At 41.8% G+C, this 19068-nt stretch overlaps 1 protein-coding gene across 3 annotated transcripts in view; it reads right to left on the bottom strand.

Annotated features, from left to right (window-relative positions):
* The window catches only part of LOC120812332 (SRSF protein kinase 2-like), a 96092-nt gene that overhangs the window by 12417 nt on the left and 64607 nt on the right, over positions 1 to 19068 (bottom strand). For all 3 annotated transcript variants that reach the window (XM_040168214.2, XM_040168215.2, XM_078097392.1), the window contains exons 7-12: positions 18509 to 18674; positions 17166 to 17206; positions 15217 to 15565; positions 10734 to 11654; positions 8635 to 8735; positions 2138 to 2245 (exon numbers count right to left, since the gene is read on the bottom strand). In XM_040168214.2, the coding sequence (XP_040024148.1) occupies positions 2138 to 2245; positions 8635 to 8735; positions 10734 to 11654; positions 15217 to 15565; positions 17166 to 17206; positions 18509 to 18674 (1686 nt within the window). The remainder of the gene's footprint in view (positions 1 to 2137; positions 2246 to 8634; positions 8736 to 10733; positions 11655 to 15216; positions 15566 to 17165; positions 17207 to 18508; positions 18675 to 19068) is intronic.

Here is a 19068-nt window from a genome sequence, read left to right as displayed (position 1 = left end):
CTTGTTGTTTGTGCACATTTAACTATATTAATTAATTAAGTTCACTTAGACCACCAGAAAACACAGGATGCACAACTGTCTGAAACTGCACAAGTCACTTTTCACTGCCACTTGTGTGATTTTCCGCTTTTTTCACTCACTTGCGCAGTACACATTTAAAAGTTCATCACAGAGTCCACTGTTCATATAAAGGATGTAACTTGTATACTAATGTGTACTCTGCTTTTACTAGACATATAAGTAAGCTGCACAGAACAAACAATTGGAGGTAGCAAAAGTCTGCAAGGGACCAAATACAGTTTACTGCCCTCAGGGCCATGTTCAAAACAGAAATAGCCTCTGGTAGTGGAACTTCTGAGGAAGAACATGTACCTCTTAGTCTGAACAGGTGATACTGGAGCAGCAGGAATTTACCGAAAGCCTTGATTGACACAGTCTTCGGCTAATCGACATATTTCAATCTAAAAGGGGGCTCCCTTACTTTCTAATAATAATAATAATAATAATAATTTAGAACTGTTACCATTATTTGATGAACCCTGTGAGCATAGTTTTATAGAATAAAGTTCACACCTTCCTTCGGGTGTCTGATTCTCCTGTAACTATGCTACATTGATTAACATCATTGATAGTTATTTCATGAGGAATATAATAATTGTGGTTTTGCATTGTTATTATTTGTTAAGGACTCGGATGATGATGACTCATTCCGCAATATTGAGTTGGGATCCTCCTCGTTGAAAGAGAAGGTGCTGTGTGTCTTCCTACATCTCAGTCCAGTCTCATTGAAGATCATCGTTGAAGTTCTGATGGACATTCAAGAACTGCCAAGCTCTGTGTCTTCTGTTTGGACTTGCATATGTGCTGCATCTGAACTACCCCAAGTCTATGATGCTCAGATTCCAGTTCATCTAGCACAGGTTCTTCTCACGTTGGGCCACAGTGAACTAAAACCAAGGTTATAAACCTTGAAGAACCAGCTTACAATGTAAAAACTGTATGTCGGGTCTACTCTAAGAAGTCACGTCTGCGTTCAACTTTTCCATGGCGCAGCTGCAGCCAGGGGTGAATATAGGTCCGTACACAATCAAAATATATAAGGTGCTACCATTTAACAGGGTTTTCACATACAAGATGCTGCCATTTAACAGTGTTTTCACTGTGCCTCTTCTGGTCTGAGGAAAATGTTTACATTATTGTGCTAGTCTATTGTAATTATGATTGTAGTTCTGTTGTTTACATATTTGTACATAACGTTTAGATTTTATATGCAGAGACACCTCAACCGTGGGGTCTGCTCAGCCGTGGGCATTAATAGCTCCTCCTACTTATTTTAAATTATGGCTATGTTGAATGAGGAGATGGGACTGTTCAACCACTTGTGTTTGCAATGTTTTGAAAGAATAAAACACATTGAAATGTTAAAATGTAATGTTGAATTTGTTTCCTTCTATACAATTTTCTTGAGACAATGCATAGTATAATGAATTTAAGTAAACATTACTTAAAAACTAATGATCTTAAGTAGCAATACATAATGTTATATTAGTAATTTGTTTGTATATGCTTATGTATGTTGAACTGATAATAGTTATTTCATTAAACTTAATGAAAAAAATGTTTAATGTACTAATGATTTTGAGTAATGATTACTAATGTGGGCTTACATACATACATACTTACATACTGTACATACCCACACTGTGGAACACTTTGCCGTTTTCTGTGCGGTCTGGGACTAGCCTTTCTACTTTTAAAACTCGCCAAGGTAAACAAGACCCACTTGTTTACCTTGGCATTTGGCTGAGTTAAGTCACCTGTATTGGATCTTTTATTTGTTTGCCTTTTACTGTTTTTGCTTGTTTGTTGTTTTACTTTTGCTCGTATTGTTTATTGCTGCTGATTATTTTTATCCTGTAAAGCACTTTGGGTGGCCATTGGCTTTTAAAAGTGCTATATAAATAAAATTGACATTGACATATGTCTACAGCATCTATGTTAACACAACTTAACTTGTTCAGGTCCTCCATTTGTAAAAACTTAAATGGTTTGAGGCAATGGATTTCCATGCAATTTTCTAGTAAAGTCAACTAGTTTGGCCTAACAGTGTATAGTACTGTTATGGTTGTGTCCTCACCATGCAGGCAGTACTCCAGATGTCTGCAGGGGTGCTGTAACCAGCTCCTATCAGGACTTCAATGGAACGATACTGTCTAGTCTGGATGTCCTCTGTAAAATGCTTGTGCTGTATTCATGTGAGGAGAGGAGAAAGGAGAGAACAGAGGAAAGAATAACATGATAGATTAATGAAAAAATAACTTGCCTACAATGAATTATTGCATCCTAGTGTCTCATTAACCTACGGCATCCACTTTATTACTTAAATACAGAATTAAACATGAATGAAATAAATGATTTTATAGCCCTCATTTATTTGTTTATTTTTTTTCCAATGCAAGACCTGTAGTAGATCGTAATGTTTATGTTGATGACCATTTGACCAAAAGCCTGAAAGCTTAAAATATTGCCGTCAAATCAAGTCATGTCAAATGTCAATCCCAATTGGAAAATTCCACAGAAATTTTAAGAGTGTGGCCCGTCCGTTACTTGACCCCCGCTGTATTGTGGCACCCGACCCCCACCGCCGCCGTCGTAATGTCGGCTAGACTTGCATTAAAAACTAACACAAAAGAAAAGCAGTTTGGCACGTGAGGTATTCTAATTTTTTACATCCAAAACGAAATGCCTTCGTTCCTGCAATGCTAGCTAGTGTCATGCTATTGCTCCCCCCGCCCTCCCGCCTATTGTCCCCCCCGTCCCCCGCCCCCGTCGCCACTGTAATGTCAGCTTCTCAAAGCTTTGCGATATCTACACGATCCTAATAGTGGACAGGGGGGCATTGACCCAATAAAGATCCACAGAAAATTTCGTGACAATCGAACATAGTGTGAAAATGGTGGAAAATCTAGTTAGGCGCATTTGCATACCATGATTTACTTTTTTGTAGAGCATGTCCAAGAGCACATGTGTGCCAAATTTCAAGTCAATCGGGTGTCGGGGGAAAAAACTGGCCTAGTGTTGTACTTTTCAACTTTCTAGGGGCGCTGTGGAGACTTTTCTTGTCTATTCTCCTATTCAGGTAATAGCACACGATTCCCGATCTGTACCGACAGTTTAAGACTATTTTGAGGCAAATCCTACCAACGGTGTGGGAGGAGATGCGTGCCAAACTTTGTACGGAAGGGAATAAGGCGAACTAGAAAATGCATTTCCTGCTGAAAATGCGTTGGAATGCAAAAAGCTGAAAGCTGAAATGAACTTCAGAAAATTGATGAAAATACAGAAGGTTAAAGGGAATTTTAATACATTTGCTGGAATTACAGATATAAGAAAAGCTTAAATTAATTTGAAATTGCTGAAAATACAGAAATGGAAGAAACGGAAAGGAATTTCTATAGATTTGCTGAAAATAAAGAAATAAAACAACTATAGAAGAAAGAATATCAAAATATTGATGAAATACAGACATCAGAAAAGCTGAAATTAACTTCAACAGATTTGCTGAAAATACACACTTGAGAAAAGCTTAAATAAATTACAAGAAATTGGTGGAAATACAGAACTGGAAGAATCTGAAATGGACTAAAAAAATACTGGACTAAAAAATACTAAAGAAATTTATAAATTTAAATATTTCTGAAAAATTCAGAAATGACAAAAGCTGAGTTGAGTCTTAAAAAAATATTTTTTGTAGTAATATTAGTAGTAATTGTAATTTTGGCAGTAATAATATTAGCATTAGAATAAGTAGTAGTTTTAGTATCAACAGCAGTAGAAATAATTAGATTATAATTATTAGAAATAATAGTGTTAGTAGTACTACTAGTTTTATCATCTGGAGTACTAAACTGTTAGTCATTGTAGTATTTGTAGTAAAATGAGTAGTAGTTGTGGTATTAATAGCAGTATAAATACTGGTAGGCAAGGCAAGGCAATTTTATTTGTATAGCGCTTTTCATACACAAGGCAGACTCAAAGTGCTTCACATCATAACATTTCATACAATAAAGTGAAATAAAATGCAGGAATTAAAAGACAATTAAAAACAGCAAATACAATTATAAATTAAAATCTTATTTAAATTGTTTAATTAAAGGCAGAGGTTAAAAGTGCAATGTAGGTAAACTTTTGCAGAAGGCGAAGCTGAACATAAAAGTTTTCAGTCTTGTTATAAACGTGGTCAGAGTTGGGGCAAGTCTTAAAGTTTATTCCAGCTGTTTGTTGCGTAGTAACTAAATGATGCTTTCCCATGATTTGTATTTACTCTGGGAATCACTAACAGATTGGTGTCAGAAGATCTTAGTGATCTTGAAGGCTTATGTAGTGGAAGCATATCAGTGATATACTTTGGCCCTAAACCATGTAGTGATTTATATGTGAGCAGCAGGATTTTGAAATTAATTCTCTGACATACTGGGAGCCAATGTAAGGATTTAAGAATTGGTGTAATGTGCTCACATTTTTTGGTCTTTGTTAGAACTCTAGCAGCAGCGTTCTGAACAAGCTGGAGCTGGAGACAGTTTTTTTTGGAAGACCATTACAATAGTTTAGCCTACTAGTACAGTGCATGTACAAGTGTTTCTAAGTCTTGAGCTGACATGAGCCCTCTAAGTCGTGCTACATTTTTGAGGTGGTAGAAGGCCGATTTTGTTACTGATTTGATGTGACTCTCCAAGTGTAAATCTGAATCCATAATTACCCCCAGATTTCTGGCTTTATTTGATGTTTTCAGGGACAGAGAGTGAAGGTGTTGGGTTACTTTAAACCTTTCTTTTTAAGCACCAAATACAATGATCTCAGTTTTGTCTTCATTTAGTTGTAGGAAATTTTGACACATCCAGTCTTTGATTTGCTCAATGCACTGGCACAGAAGATCTATGGGGCGATAGTCGTTTGGTGATAGCTAATACATAGATTTGAGTGTCATCAGCGTAGCAATGGTGGTAAATTTGATTTTTTTGCATGATTTGTCCTAATGGGAGCATGTAGATGTTGAATAAAGTCGTCCCTAAGATCGAACCTTGGGGGACTCCACACGTTACTTTGGTTGTTTCTGATACGAAGTCACCAATGGAAACAAAATAGTTCCTGTCTTGTAGATATGACCTGAACCAGCTTAAGACTGTGCCTGAGAGCCCCACCCAGTTTTCCAACCTGTCCAAAAGTATTGAGTGGTCGACAGTATCAAATGCAGCACTGAGGTCTAATAGCATTAAAATTGAAGTTTTGCCAGAGTCTGTGTTAAGACGGATGTCATTTACAACTTTAATAAGGGCAGTCTCGGTGCTATGAAGAGGTCGAAATCCTGACTGGAAATTGTCGTGGCAGCCAGTTAAAGCCAGAAAGTGATTAAGTTGTTGTAGGACAACTTTCTCAATTATTTTACTTATGAAAGGTAGAATTGAAATTGGTCTGCAGTTGTTGATAATAGAGGCATCTAGGCTCCGCTTTTTTAGGAGAGGTTTAATAACTGCAGTTTTGAAAGCTTTTGGGAAATGGCCTATCTGAATAGAGTTATTAACTATTTGCAATACGTCTGTTGCTAGGCAGTCAAAAACATTCTTAAAGAAGTTGGTAGGTAGAGCATCAAGACAGCAGGTGGATGGTTTTAAATTTGTCACCGTTTCCACTAGAGTTTGAGAGTCTATGGCATTAAAGCTTGTCATCATTGCTGTGTTACTTTTGCCTAAATAGGGTGGTGATCCAACATTTTTGTTTGAGACATTAATGGCGCGTCGGATGCCTTCAATTTTATCAGTATAAAAGAACGCAAACTCATTGCATTTCTGTGTGGGTGGAATGGTGAGAAAAGGAGAGGGGTGGCAGGAGAGAAGAAGAAAGAAAGAGGAGGAGGAAGAAAGAGGGGAAGAATGGAAAGAGGAGAACAAAAGAGAGGAGGAGGAAGGAAGAAAGAGGGCAGGAATGAAAAAGAGGAGGATAAAAAAAGAGGGTAAGAAAGGGAGAGGGGGGAAAGAGGGAGGGAGGAAGGTAGAGAGAGAGGGGGAGAAAGAAAGCGGAGGAAGAAAGAGGGGAGGAATAGAAAAGAGGAGAACGAAATAGAGGAGGAGGAAGGTAGAAAGAGGGGGAGAAAGAAAGCGGAGGAGGAAGAAATAGGGGAGGAATAGAAAAGAGGAGAACGAAAGAGAGGAGGAGGAAGGGAGAAAGAAAGATAGGGGAAGGGAGGGGGAGGAATGGAAAGAGAGGGTGAGGAAGGGTGGAATGGTGAGAAAAGGAGAGGGGGAAGAATGGAAGGATAAGAGAAGAAAGAAAGATGAGGAAGAAAGAGGGGAGGAGGAAGGAAGAGAAAGAAGGGGAGAAAGAAAGAGGCTGAGGAAGGGAGGGGGAAGAGAGGGAGGAATGGAAAGAGAGGGGGAGGAAGGGAGGGGGGGGAAGAGAGGGAGGGAGGAAGGGAGAGAGGGGGAGGAATGGAAAAAGAGGAGGAAGTGAGAAAGGGGAGAAAGAAAGAGGGGAAAGGAGGAGGAGGAAGAGTGGAATAGTGAGGAAGGGAGAGGGGGAAGAATGGAAAGAGTGGAGGAGAAAGAAAGAGAAGGAGGAAGAAAGAGGGGAGGAACAGAAAAGAGAGGAGGAAACAAACTAACCAACTGACAGACTGCAGCGTGTGTGCTGGTATCCACGGTAACGGCGCACCTGCTCAAAGGACAGAGACAGGACAGCGAGTTACACATAATCCACACCTCAAACAAGTGTCCTCTAGTGCAAAACTATAACACCTATCTAAAAGATAAGACGTTTGTGCGAGACCCAAGACTCTACCGAATGCAGGGAGTTTTTTTTATGTCTGTCCGGTAATAAATACGGCTCCTGTTGCAGTTTACAAAAGGTGTACCTTCTGGATTTTTTGAGAAATATGTCGCCAGATTTGTATTGGAGCCTATAGGGCTTTTAGCAGAGGTTGTGTGACTGTTGGTCTCCGTAGGCCAAAATTAAAGAACTCTGGGATTCTATGAACACATAATCCAATCAGCACAACCATGCCATCATTAATCCAAAGAAATGAAGCCTCAAAAGTGTATACTTTGGCTCTGAGGACAGAAGTTCCATATTTTTTTAACCAGATTCTGACGCTGCCCCACACTTTAGCCCTCGAGGTCTCCCTCTAAGAAACGCAATACACACTCATGTAAAACTGAGCGAAGAACGAGTGAATTATAATCAGTGATTATGAAAAATGTATAATAGATATCAACAAGCAGTTTTTTTTCATAAAATAGTTGAGACTTGTGTCAACATTTGAACGTTTAAATGGTGTCTGTAGCTGAAAGATTGGCAAAGCTGAAAAGTCTGAAAGTTGAAGAAGTTTAAGAGGATTTGAAAACAATCTCCATTGGAAAACCATGTTAAAATATTGCTGATTATTGATTTATATAAATTTAAGTATAAGAGGTAGAAAGATGAAAAGTCATAGAAGGAAAGCTGGAAAGGAGTTGAATATTTTAAGTTTTGAAGGGTTTTGATAGCTGAAAGTGTGAAGGAGTTGAAAGATGCCGCGGAAGCTCCAAGAGCACCTTGGACATGCTCAATCAGGGAAATTTTCGCACTTTTTTGAATATGTTAAAGGCCTCAAAACTGCGTAATAACAAGTGTAAGTGTAACAATAATAAGTGTAATAACTCTTCGGAAGACAATAGGGCTTGCAGTCGGCTTAAGCCCTAATAATTCTTCGAAACACAATAGGGCTTTCGCCCAACTTTCAGTCGGCTCAGGCCCTAATAATAATAATTCTTCGAAATACAATAGGTTCCTCTAGTACTAGTCGTAGCGAGGCCCCAAATAATTCCTTAAAATACAATAGGTTCCTCTCCGACTAGTCGTAGCAAGGACCCTAACAATACTTCCATGAAATATAATAGGTTCCTCTACGACTAGTCGTAGCGAGGACCCTAATAATAATTCCTTGAAATACAATAGGTTTCTCTACGACTAGTCGTAGCAAGGACCCTAATAAGTATGTGAGATTACAAGGAGTTTGGCTCAGCTTCGCTGGCCACATTCAGAAAATTCTAAAAGCCTAGCCTGCCTGTAGGTGCCTTTGCACGAAACAGCAAGCAGGCAAGTGAAGGCTAGCTAGAAAACTAAAGACATGACACATTTTCTCTAGTTGTTATAGCCACTTGTCAGCTGTTATCATCGCTCCCCCCCCCCGTCGTAACGTCCGCGCCTTGCCCCCCGGCTGTCGGCTGTACTGTCCCCCCCTCAATTTTCTCTGGATGTTTTAGCCACTTGTCAGCAGTTAGGTCCTGTTGTTACTAGTGCAATGCTAGCTAGCCCCATGTTAGCATCATGCTACCGACAAACTATTTTGAGACAATTCTGATCAACGGTGCGGGAGGAGATGCGTGTTAAACTTTTGTACGGAAGAGAATAAGGCGCATTATAATAAATATGTGAGATTACAAGGAGTCTGGCTCAGCTTCGCCGGCCACACTCAATAATAAGCCTGAGAGATTACAAGGAGTTTGACTCAGCTTCGCCGGCCACACTCAATAATAAGGCAGAGAGATTACAAGGAGTTTGACTCAGCTTCGCTGGCCACACTCAACTACTGTGTCTTACCACCCAGCAGGCATTCCCAAGATCAGCGATCTTAACCCGGATAGACTCGGCGTTTCGCTGGTCGAGTGGGTTTAGCAGCAGATCAGCTGCTCTGGCTCTGACTGGAAGGGGAGGAAGTGGAAAAGAACCGGGTCAAAACATTCTATAAGTAAAGAGGACCAGGAGTTTACATACTATAATGTGCTAGAACAGAGATTCCCAGTGGTGGGCTGCGGAGGTACTGCAGGTGGGCCGCGAGAGGTCATTTACAATATATAAATAAAACGGCTGCTCTTGTCCGCCTGTCGTTATTCAACAAAAGACGCCGTCAAACAAAACAATGTCAAATGGGGCGCCCTCTTGTAATATTAAAGTAAATATACCGTGTTTTCCGCACTCCAAGGCGCACATAAAAGCCTTTCCTTTTCTCAAAAAACAACAGTACGCCTTATAATCCGGAGCGTTTTATATATGGATCAATTGGTTAATCGGTTGATCCATACTGATTGTACACGGCGCTCAAGGCGCTCTGCCAAACATGCTAAAGCTCGGCCTATGACAGCGAGATGCTGAGCGGGCGCTCAAAGCGTGAGATATGGAACTTGTTTCCTGGCGCGTCAGAGAAAGAAAGCTGTCGTTCTCGCCGAGCACTTGATGATGTTAAAGAGCGAGAGACGGTGCCCTTTTCTTTACAGTAGCTGAACCATCTTAACGAGGAAAATAAGTTATTCTAAAAGGATCCCTTGGCAGGCGGCGTGGCTGGAGAGTAGCCGAAGATTCAAGGCGTGGATGGCGAGGGGGGCGGCGGGAGCGGACACACCTCGCAGCATCGATCGGACCCTGAAAGCAGTCTCCACCGCCCCCCCATCGACCCGCCCCGACGTCAAACGTTTGACTGCAGTATCTTATGCGCATTATAATCCGATGCGCCCTATATATGAAAAGTGTTCTAAAATAGGTAATTCATTGAAGGTGCGCCTTATTGTGCGGAAAACACGGCACATGAGCTCCGGAGAAAATGGTTTACAAAACATACATTGTCGGTTAATACATTTTTAGTCGGTTAAATTCTTAAGGTCATTTAATCATCCCTAGTTTATGTTTTGATCAGAGTTGTGATTAAAGGTTTGATAGATAGATGGATACTTTATTGATCCCGAAGAGGGAAATTTTGGGTGGGCCGTAAAAGATTTTCAGATTTCAAAGTGGGCCGCGGCATTCTTGAGTTTGGGAACCTCTGTGCTAGAACAAGTAATCCACTCCTAACTGCTGATGACCTGTTTAAAGCTGTTTCACTGGCTTTTTTCTGGTTACGTTTTGGTTTAGCAACCTCTTTGAGTTCCAGAGATGGGATCATACAAGTGACCCGAGAGCGGGAAAGTGAGAGTCAAACTTTATAACAATAACCGCTGTGGGTGGATGAGAAAAGGTGTTGTTGGGTCATTAATAAAAACAGTAAGATACTGTATGTGGACAGCAGACAATAAAAAGTAGTTAAGCATTTAAATAATGAATTGAATACATTTAAAAAAGTGATATTAGATAAAAGTGTAACCGAAAAAATTGTATTAAAATAACTGACTTTTGATGGAGTCAGTACAATGCTGCAGGATCTGATGATTAGATGCGTGAATTAAAGCCTGTGGATAAGACCAGCTAAAATACACATATTGTCCAATGATATAAAATACTTGTAAATATCTTACAAGTGAAGCTTTTATGTATTTTAAAAGACCAAATAACTGAATTAGACTGGCAACACTGGTCCGCCTACATTCATGGTGGTCTCGTTTTTTTATACAGCCCAATTTAATTAATTCAGCTTGAAAAAAAATAAAAAAGTGGTAATAAAACCGGTAACGTCGATGGAACTTATCAATACAAAAGGGATCGCCCTGATGTCACTTGAAGGTGTGTAGACTAAATGCTGAGACTTTTTGCTTCGGTAGTTTCTTCCCATTTTTTGGGGTGTAAACATTATGTACAAAGAATCAAACATTTTGGATCCACTTAAACATTCCGAACATTCCTCAGATGTTCAATGAACAGACATTAGAAATTGTGTGAACCGTGACCGTTATTGTCAACCGATGACATTGAAGGAACACTTGCAGGTATACCTTTGGGTGTGCCTCCCGTGCTCGAGGAGGACATGGTACGACTGCGGTCAACGGCGGGGCTGTTGGGGGACGGGCCCGCCCCAATGTCTGCCGTTCTGACAGGAACAGGGTTCCCCGGCAAAGGATTTAGGGGCAATTCGGTAAAGAGAGGGAGAATGGCCCTGTGGCGGTCGCTGCCACCGTTGGTCAGCCCCGGGTCACCCAGGTCGCCATTGTACATCTCATAGCCGGAGCTGAGAGTGTGGTCCCGGTCTGTGTAGCTGAGCTTGGACTCCACCAGAGGCCCGAGGAGTGTCTCGGGGTTGGGCAGGGGAGGCGCAGGGTTGCCGGGGTTTGCTTTGAGTCCCTCGGAACGTGTAAAAATGTGCCCGTTGATTTTGGGCGAATTGCTTCTGTTGTTCTGCAGTTTGACCGGGAAGGTGGTGTATGTGAGAAGTTCCGTTGTCGTGTAGTCGTCATCGTCTTCGTCGTCCTCCTCTTCCCCTTCCTGCTCCTTTGACTCCTTCTGCTCTACCACGGCCTCCTCTGTTTTGCTTTCACTCATTGGCTCCTCTTTCTTATTGTCCTCTTTTTTAGTGTTTTTCTCCTTCTTGTCCTCACCATCCTCCTCCTCCTCTTCTTCTTCCTTCCCTTCCTCCTCTACCTTCTCCCCTGCCGCTTCTTCATTCTCATCTTCTACACCTTTTAATTCCTCCTCCTCTTCCTTCGCTTCCTCCCTCTCCTCCCCCTCTTTGTCCTCTACCTTTTTTTGTAGTGGATCTACATTTCCTTCCTCTGTGATGGAATGACTGGGGCAATCTTTGTCTGTGGTAGGCGTGGGCATCTCCTCTTCCTCCTCTTCCTCCTCTTCGTCCTCCTCCTCTTCGGGGTCGTCATCTGAAATATTCGGCGCCTTGTTCTTCTCCTGGGGAGGCACCGCACCTAACATGGAGAGAGAGGAAGAGAATCGGTTAAGAGAGGAAGCCAGTGGGAAGATATATAAGAGACATAAACGCAATAAAAGGCAGTGTAGGCAGCGAGTAAAACAGAGAGGAGGCGGCAAACGAGAGAAATGTAGAATGAAAGAAACAGATGGCGAAGAGACAGAAGGTGGAGGAGGGAGACGAGGAAAGCCTTTTTTTGTGAATTAGCCACACATACTATAGGAGCAGCGTGGGCCTAGCGTTTGGAGCCACTCCCCCCAGTTCATTCACAGGTAGACTGCACATACTCAATGTGCGCACACTCACACACGCACACACACTTACACGCATGCACACACTCACACGTACTAACAATCCTAGTTCTTGGCCTGCTAAAAAAAGCTTCTTGATAGCCAGTCAAGCCATCTCTATCTCATTATTTAGTGTAGCTCTTTAATTCTCATCAGATAATGTATGTGACATTGTTGTGTTGTGTTGACATAAAGAACTTCTCTGAACACTTTTGATTGAGTTTAAGGTGACACTTATTCAGCTAAATAACACAGATATAAAAATAGCATCTGCTTCTCACGTCACCATAAATAATAAAACACATGTTAATCAGTTATCAAATGCATCTTACTGCATTCATCACCATAAAGACGGATGGCATTTGTTCCTGGTATCAGATTTTGGTAATGTTAGGGAATACTGCTTATTGTGCTATTATCATTACGCAATAAACTGTTTCATTGTCCTGTTTTAATTGCGTTAAAACAGGAAATGGTGGACTGAACTGTATTTTCTCCACCAAACTGAAAAGCAACTCAATATATGGGAGGAAAGTCCAAGACACACATTTGCAGACACTCATACGTTATCTTACGGACACATACATTCACCTGTGTAAGCTGTTTTAAACCTTGAGTCGACATACCCAGTTTGGTGTACAATGCCTTTTGCTACTACTGTTGTACTACTGACCGTTTTAACAAACAAGTGTCGACTCATCATGCTTACACTACCTCAATAAAAGGAAACTGCATGGGGTGTAAGTCTAGTCCAGTGGTTCTTAACCTAGGTTCGATCGAACCCCAGGGGTTCGGTGAGTCAGTCGCAGGGGTTCGGCGGAGGTCAAGACACACACCCGACTCATATGATTCGTGATGACACGCCCCGCTTGGCCATCATTGGCTGCAGGTGATCACGCAACATCGCTTGGCCTATCTGTGCTGCAGGGAATTTGGCACGCTCAGTAGTCGAATTGTGACTCTCGTGATGGTACGTCGTGTGATTTATTTCTTAATATTTTAATCCCGTCATACTAACTATGTCGAGCAAAAAAAGAAAGTGGTCGGACGAATATGTACAATATGGATTCACATGTATAACGGAACGTGATGGGAGTCAGCGTCCTAACTGCATGATTTGCAATGCCAAGTTGAGCATTTCTAGTCTAGCACCGGCAAAACTAAGAGAACACTTCCTTAAGCTGCATGGAGATGGACATTACAAGAACACAACGCTCGCTGAATTCAAGGTGAAGAGAGCCAGATTCGATGAAAAGGCTACTCTGCCTGTTCTCGGCTTTGTACCCATCAACAAACCAATCCTCACAGTATCGTACGAAGTTGCTTACCTGATCGCAAAGCAGGGCAAACCACACACCATTGGTGAAACACTCATAAAACCAGCTGTGTTGAAGATGGCGAATATCATGCTGGGAAAAGCGGCTGAAGTTAAGTTATCCCAAATTCCTCCTTCAAATGACACCATTAGCGACAGAATAGAGGACATGAGCAAAGACATCTTGGCTCAAGTAGTTGCAGATTTGATTTCAAGCCCGGCAAAATTCAGCCTTCAACTGGACGAGACCACAGACGTTTGCAATCTAAGCCAGCTTGCTGTATTTGTGCGCTATGTGAAAGACGACGTGATAAAGGAAGATTTTTTATTTTGTAAGCCTCTTACGACAACAACTAAGGCAGCCGATGTGAAGAAACTTGTGGATGACTTCTTCAAAGACAACAATCTTTCGTGGGATATGGTTTCTGCAGTTTGTTCGGACGGAGCTACAGTCATGCTGGGAAGAAAGTCTGGTTTTGGTGCGCTAGTGAAAGCCGATGCACCACACATCATTGTTACTCATTGTATTCTGCACAGGCATGCGTTGGCAACAAAAACCTTGCCTCCAAAACTGGCAGAAGTATTAAAAATTGTAGTGGAATGCGTGAACTATGTGCGAAATAGTGCTCTGAGGCACCGCATCTTCAGTGAGCTGTGTAAAGAAATGAGCTCTGAATTCGAGGTACTTCTGTACCATTCTAACGTTCGGTGGTAATCCCAGGGACAGGTGCTGAATCGTCCTTTTGCCGTACGTGTGGAATTAGCACCAACATCGTCATGCAGATTGCTTAAAAAATTCTGAGTTCATTCTCATTTTAGCGTACATGGCTGATATCTTCGCAGCTCTCAATCATCTCAATCAACAGATGCAGGGCGGTGGAGTCAACATCATCGAAGCGGAAGAAAACCTGAAGGCTTTTCAAAAAAAGCTACCGTTATGGAAACGACGAACAGAGAACGATAACTTGGCAAACTTTCCCCTGCTGGACGACTGTGTAAGTAAGATCGAAGATGTATCTGGAATCGGAGACATTTCTGTACCCGCGGAACTGAAGCAAGCAATTACCACGCACTTAGATGAGCTTGCAAAGTCTCTCGACGGATACTTCCCTACAAGAGAGTCATATCCAGCATGGGTGAGACAGCCGTTCAGGTTTAGTGTTGAGACAACAGATGTCAATGATGAATTCCTCGATGAAATCATTAAAATTCAGCAGAGCCAGGTTCAATAGCAACTCTTCAGAACACCATTGCTCTCAATGTTTTGGTGTCAACAAATGGTAACGTACCCTGTTATTGCTAAGAAAGCTCTGGAGATTTTCATACCGTTTGTTACAACATATCTTTGCGAGCAATCCTTTTCGAGGATGCTGGACATAAAAACGAAGAAAAGGAACAGACTTTGTTGTGAAAATGACATGAGAGTGGCACTTGCCAAGGTGAAGCCGCGCATTTCTGAACTGGTCTCTGAAAGGCAACAGCAGAAGTCACACTGATTTGCAGTAAATATTCATTATTATGTTTTTGTTTTTGTGTGAAAATCATGTTTTAATGGTTTTGTTCTTTGAACACTGATGTTGATGCATGGTTCATTTTGTGCACCAGTAAAATATATACCTATGTTTTGAATTGTATTTTTCCAATTAAGAAGGGTTCGGTGAATGCGCATATGAAACTGGTGGGGGTCAGTACCTCCAACGAGGTTAAGAACCACTGGTCTAGTCGGAGTTGGCTGTGATCGAGTGAAGAGTCTAGTACTCTAAGATTCTTGACTGGGCTCCCCTTGCAGCAAGTAAAACTTAGTAGACTAGTAGATTGAGTGCCATTGTTTCTCGTGCTGTGATTGTTCTCTGGTGTAATCAGCAGGGTTCGTGGTTTCTAACTACGACCTAACAGGTAAAGTGATCAGTAACTAAAGAACAGTAACTAACATGGGAAAAGTTGATATGACTCACATGTATAATTAGTCATCCTGACGGGCCTCTTCCTTTCCTTCTCCCCCCCTCTCTCTCTATCTCCTCCCTCCTCCTCGTCCTCCTCCCCATCCTCGTCGTCAACGTCCTCCTCGTCGCTCTCTCCCACAGCCATCTTGGGGCCCAGATGTGATGGCAGCGGTGGCTGCAGGGGTGAGGACCGGTCAATGTAATTTTCCCCTTTCTCTCCCCCGTATTTGGCTCTCTCCTCCTTCTTCTCCGCCTCCCTCTCCAGGGATTCGATCTCCAGCATGCGCCTCTCCAGCAGCTCTGCCTGCCGCTTCTGTTTCTTCTTCAGCTTCTTCTTCTTGTTCTTGGAGATCTTCCCCACCTGCGACAAAGAAACACAGGAGAGGGAGGAGAGAGAGGCAAAGACATCGATCAAAACAAGGTCTTCAAGGATTCAAAAGTGTGGATATTTATTGGGAAGGTGGGTTGGGATTTGTATGTAAAGTTCGAAAATCCTTCAACTCTACATTAATAACAAATGTTTTGATCACTGTCCAACAAATATTCTCTAACTGTTTAAATTTATTAATTGAGTGTGGCCAGCGAAGCTGAGCCAAACTCCTTGTAATCGCCCATACTTATTATTGTTGGAATGCATTAAGCATTCCAAGTATTGTTCTTCTATTCTTTATTTTGCCATCTTCTTCTTCTTCTATGACTATAGAGCTATGACTTTTCAGATTTCTACCTCTTAAGTTTGAATTTATATAAATCAATAATCATTAATATTTTAACATGGTTTTCCAATGAGATCGTTTTTCAAATCCTCTTAAACTTCTTCAACTTTCAGATTCTTCAGCTTTGCCAATCTTTCAGCTACAGACACCATTTAAACTTTCAAATGTTGACACAAGTCTCAACTATATTATGAAAAAACTGCTTGTTGATATCTATTCTACTTTTTTCATAATCATTGATTGTGTTTCACTAGTTCTTTGCGCCGTTTCTGAGTTTTACATGAGTGTGTATTGCGCTTCATAGAGTGAGACCTGGAGATCTCAAGAGTGTGGGGCAGCGTCAGAATCTGGTTAAAAAAATATGGAACTTCTGTCCTTCCAGCCAAAGTATACACTTTTGAGGCTTCATTTCTTGATTAATGATGGCATGGTTGTGCTGATTGGATTATGTGTTCATGGAATCCCAGAGTTCTTTAGTTTTGGCTTCTGGAGTGTTAAAGTGACTTAACCTCTGCCAAAAGCCCCATAGGCTCCAATACAAATCTGGCGACATATTTCTCAAAACATCCAGAAGGTACACGTTTTGTAAACTTCGACAGGAGCCGTATTACCGGACAAACATAAAAGCCGCATCCATGCGTTCGGTGGAGTCCTGGGTCTCGTAAAAACGTCGTATTTTTTAGATTGCTGTTATAGTTTTGCTCTAAAGGACACTTGTTTGAGGTGTGGATTCTGTGTAACTCGCTGTCCTGTGTCTGCCCTTTTCAGCAGCTCGTTAATGAGCCCAGGTGCGCCGTTGCCGTGGATACTCACACACACATGCTGCAGTATCTCTGTCTGTGACTCACAGCTGCTCCTATTACCTGATTAATGGAGTCACATGACGCAGCTATGCTTTCTGTCAACAGACCAACATGATAAAGACACTCGCCCCCCCTCCCCCCTCCACCCTGACCTCTACTCACTCTTAATCATAGACAGTTAGTCTGTCTGTCTATTCCTCCTGCTCTCTCTCTCCCTCTATCTCTTCCTCACCACCTCTCCCTTCCTCACCCTCTCACCCTCCCTCTATCTACATCCCCCCACCCCACCCAATTCAATCATTTCAAAACAAATATTGTCAACCACTCAGGACCGTTCTTGTGCCTTCATCACGTCAAGTGTTGATAGCAAAAATAAATCACTTTAGATTTTGTGTGTGTGTTTATGTTTGTGTGTGTGTGTGCAATACTCTTTCATACTCACATCTGTTCTACTCACCGGTTTGAGCTGGGGGGCTGTGCTAACTGACAAACATAAAGAAAACAACAAGAGTCAGTCTTTAAAATGTTGTTTTATTCTCATGCTGGAGAACGTAGCTCATGACACCAATCCGAAGCTGGATAATGCGATTCAAAGGAGCTGCAGTATGGTGATGGATGGTGGATTTAATATATACTGTAAATATATGCGGTTTTGAAGTCATTCCCAAAGTCATTTTTGTTGGAGGAGAATTCATGCATAGTGTGTCTCTCAGGAATGTGACTTTTCAAGTGAGTCTGTGATCTAAGGCAGTCCAGGGTGAGATAAGGGTTCAAGCGATGGAACCCATATGTGCCATGACCAATTTTCTAAATGTTATTCATTGACTGGGTCCCATTAAGGGAGGGTCATGGTGTTTCCCCTATGTCGTCTGGTGCTTTTCCATACATTCCTCTTTCGAGGTGGGCTTACCTGTGCTGAAACAACACACACACCCCTAAAGTGTATAAAACCTCCTGTTCTCCCCCAGAAACTTGCTCAGATCTTCTACCTCCTCTGAGGGAGAAAGAACCTTCTGCCCCTTTTCAGTTGAATTGTAATCATTTGACTTCTGTCTGTACTTACGGCTTGTGTTGATGATTTCTGTATTCTTTATCATTTTTCTACATTCTAGTTAGTAATAAATACTTAATCACAAAGCGAGTTCAAGATACTTTTGATTTCGCACAAGGGCTAAATTTCCATCACAATTTTCAAGTGAAAATATTTCACATTTTACATAGGATGTGTCTCAATATGCAGGCAATGTGGTGCAGAAGTTCATTTTTAGGACACTGGATCTTTTAGTAGTCGATGTACTGCGGGTAGAGTGCAATACTGCTACACACCTTCACTCTTTTCTGAAACACATCTCAAATGTAGAATGACACTAGCTATAAAACATGGGATCTATTTTGCCTCTTCCATCCACACCATCCCTTGCGTTTTGACATGGCCTCACTTTGTTTGCGTAGAAATATAAGCAGCATAAGTGGTTAACCTATGACTCAAAAGACTCCGTCCGCTGACGCAAGCAATTAACAGCTCAAGTCGGGGTTCACCAAGAGGACGGGGGTTCATGTCGAGAAGCAAGAAGCACAAAAGGCGCCTCCGCAATCCTTCTTTCTTCACTGGGTACTTTCATATTGAGGATGGACAGGTTTTCATTAATAGATCAAACAAAAATCTGTGTGTAGCATTTTAGTTTATTAATTTACATTTACTTAAATCCTACTTCAGGCAGCATTCTCTATGGAGAATTATGCTGTTCTGTCATTTCTTGAAAATGAAGAAGGTGTGCGTCTTACCTGCTGATCTGGATGGCGGGAAGGCTCCAGCTTTCTGCCATTCGGTTGCCTCCATGGCCATACGCCTAACAAAGGCGTCGTCAACACACATCAGGATGTTCTCCGGCTTGATGTCCGTGTGGATGATCTTACATTTAGTGTGGAGGTAGTCCAGACCCTGCAGGACCTACAAACACACTCACATGCTCAAACTTTGTGCATTTCTACGCTCCCTCTTCGTCTTCATCTCCCTTCCTTTGATTCATTCTCTCTCTAGGAGCCAAATCAGCCACTTTCCTAATGCTCGTCATTCTCCAAGGACAGAGAGGAGAGGTTCTGGAGGCTTTTGAGATTGAATTGGGGAACTGTCTCATGTCATTTCTACTCATCTTCGGTTGGCTTCTTGGCAGCGGCTGAAACGGCTCGTAAGCTTCCCTCGCTCAATAGGGGGCTGAAGTGGAAATGCCTGACAGCACTGTGTCTTTGGATGGCAGTGGTACTGAAGAGTGAAGTGCACAGCAGCGTGCACAGTATTATTATTAGGGCTAAGAATTGGGTGAGAATTTCGCAGTCTGAGTCAG

The sequence above is a fragment of the Gasterosteus aculeatus genome, chromosome Y (assembly GCF_964276395.1).
Source record: "Gasterosteus aculeatus chromosome Y, fGasAcu3.hap1.1, whole genome shotgun sequence".
NCBI lineage: Eukaryota > Metazoa > Chordata > Actinopteri > Perciformes > Gasterosteidae > Gasterosteus > Gasterosteus aculeatus.
Note: the sequence above shows the minus strand (reverse complement) of the source record. Positions and strands in the feature narration are given on the sequence as shown.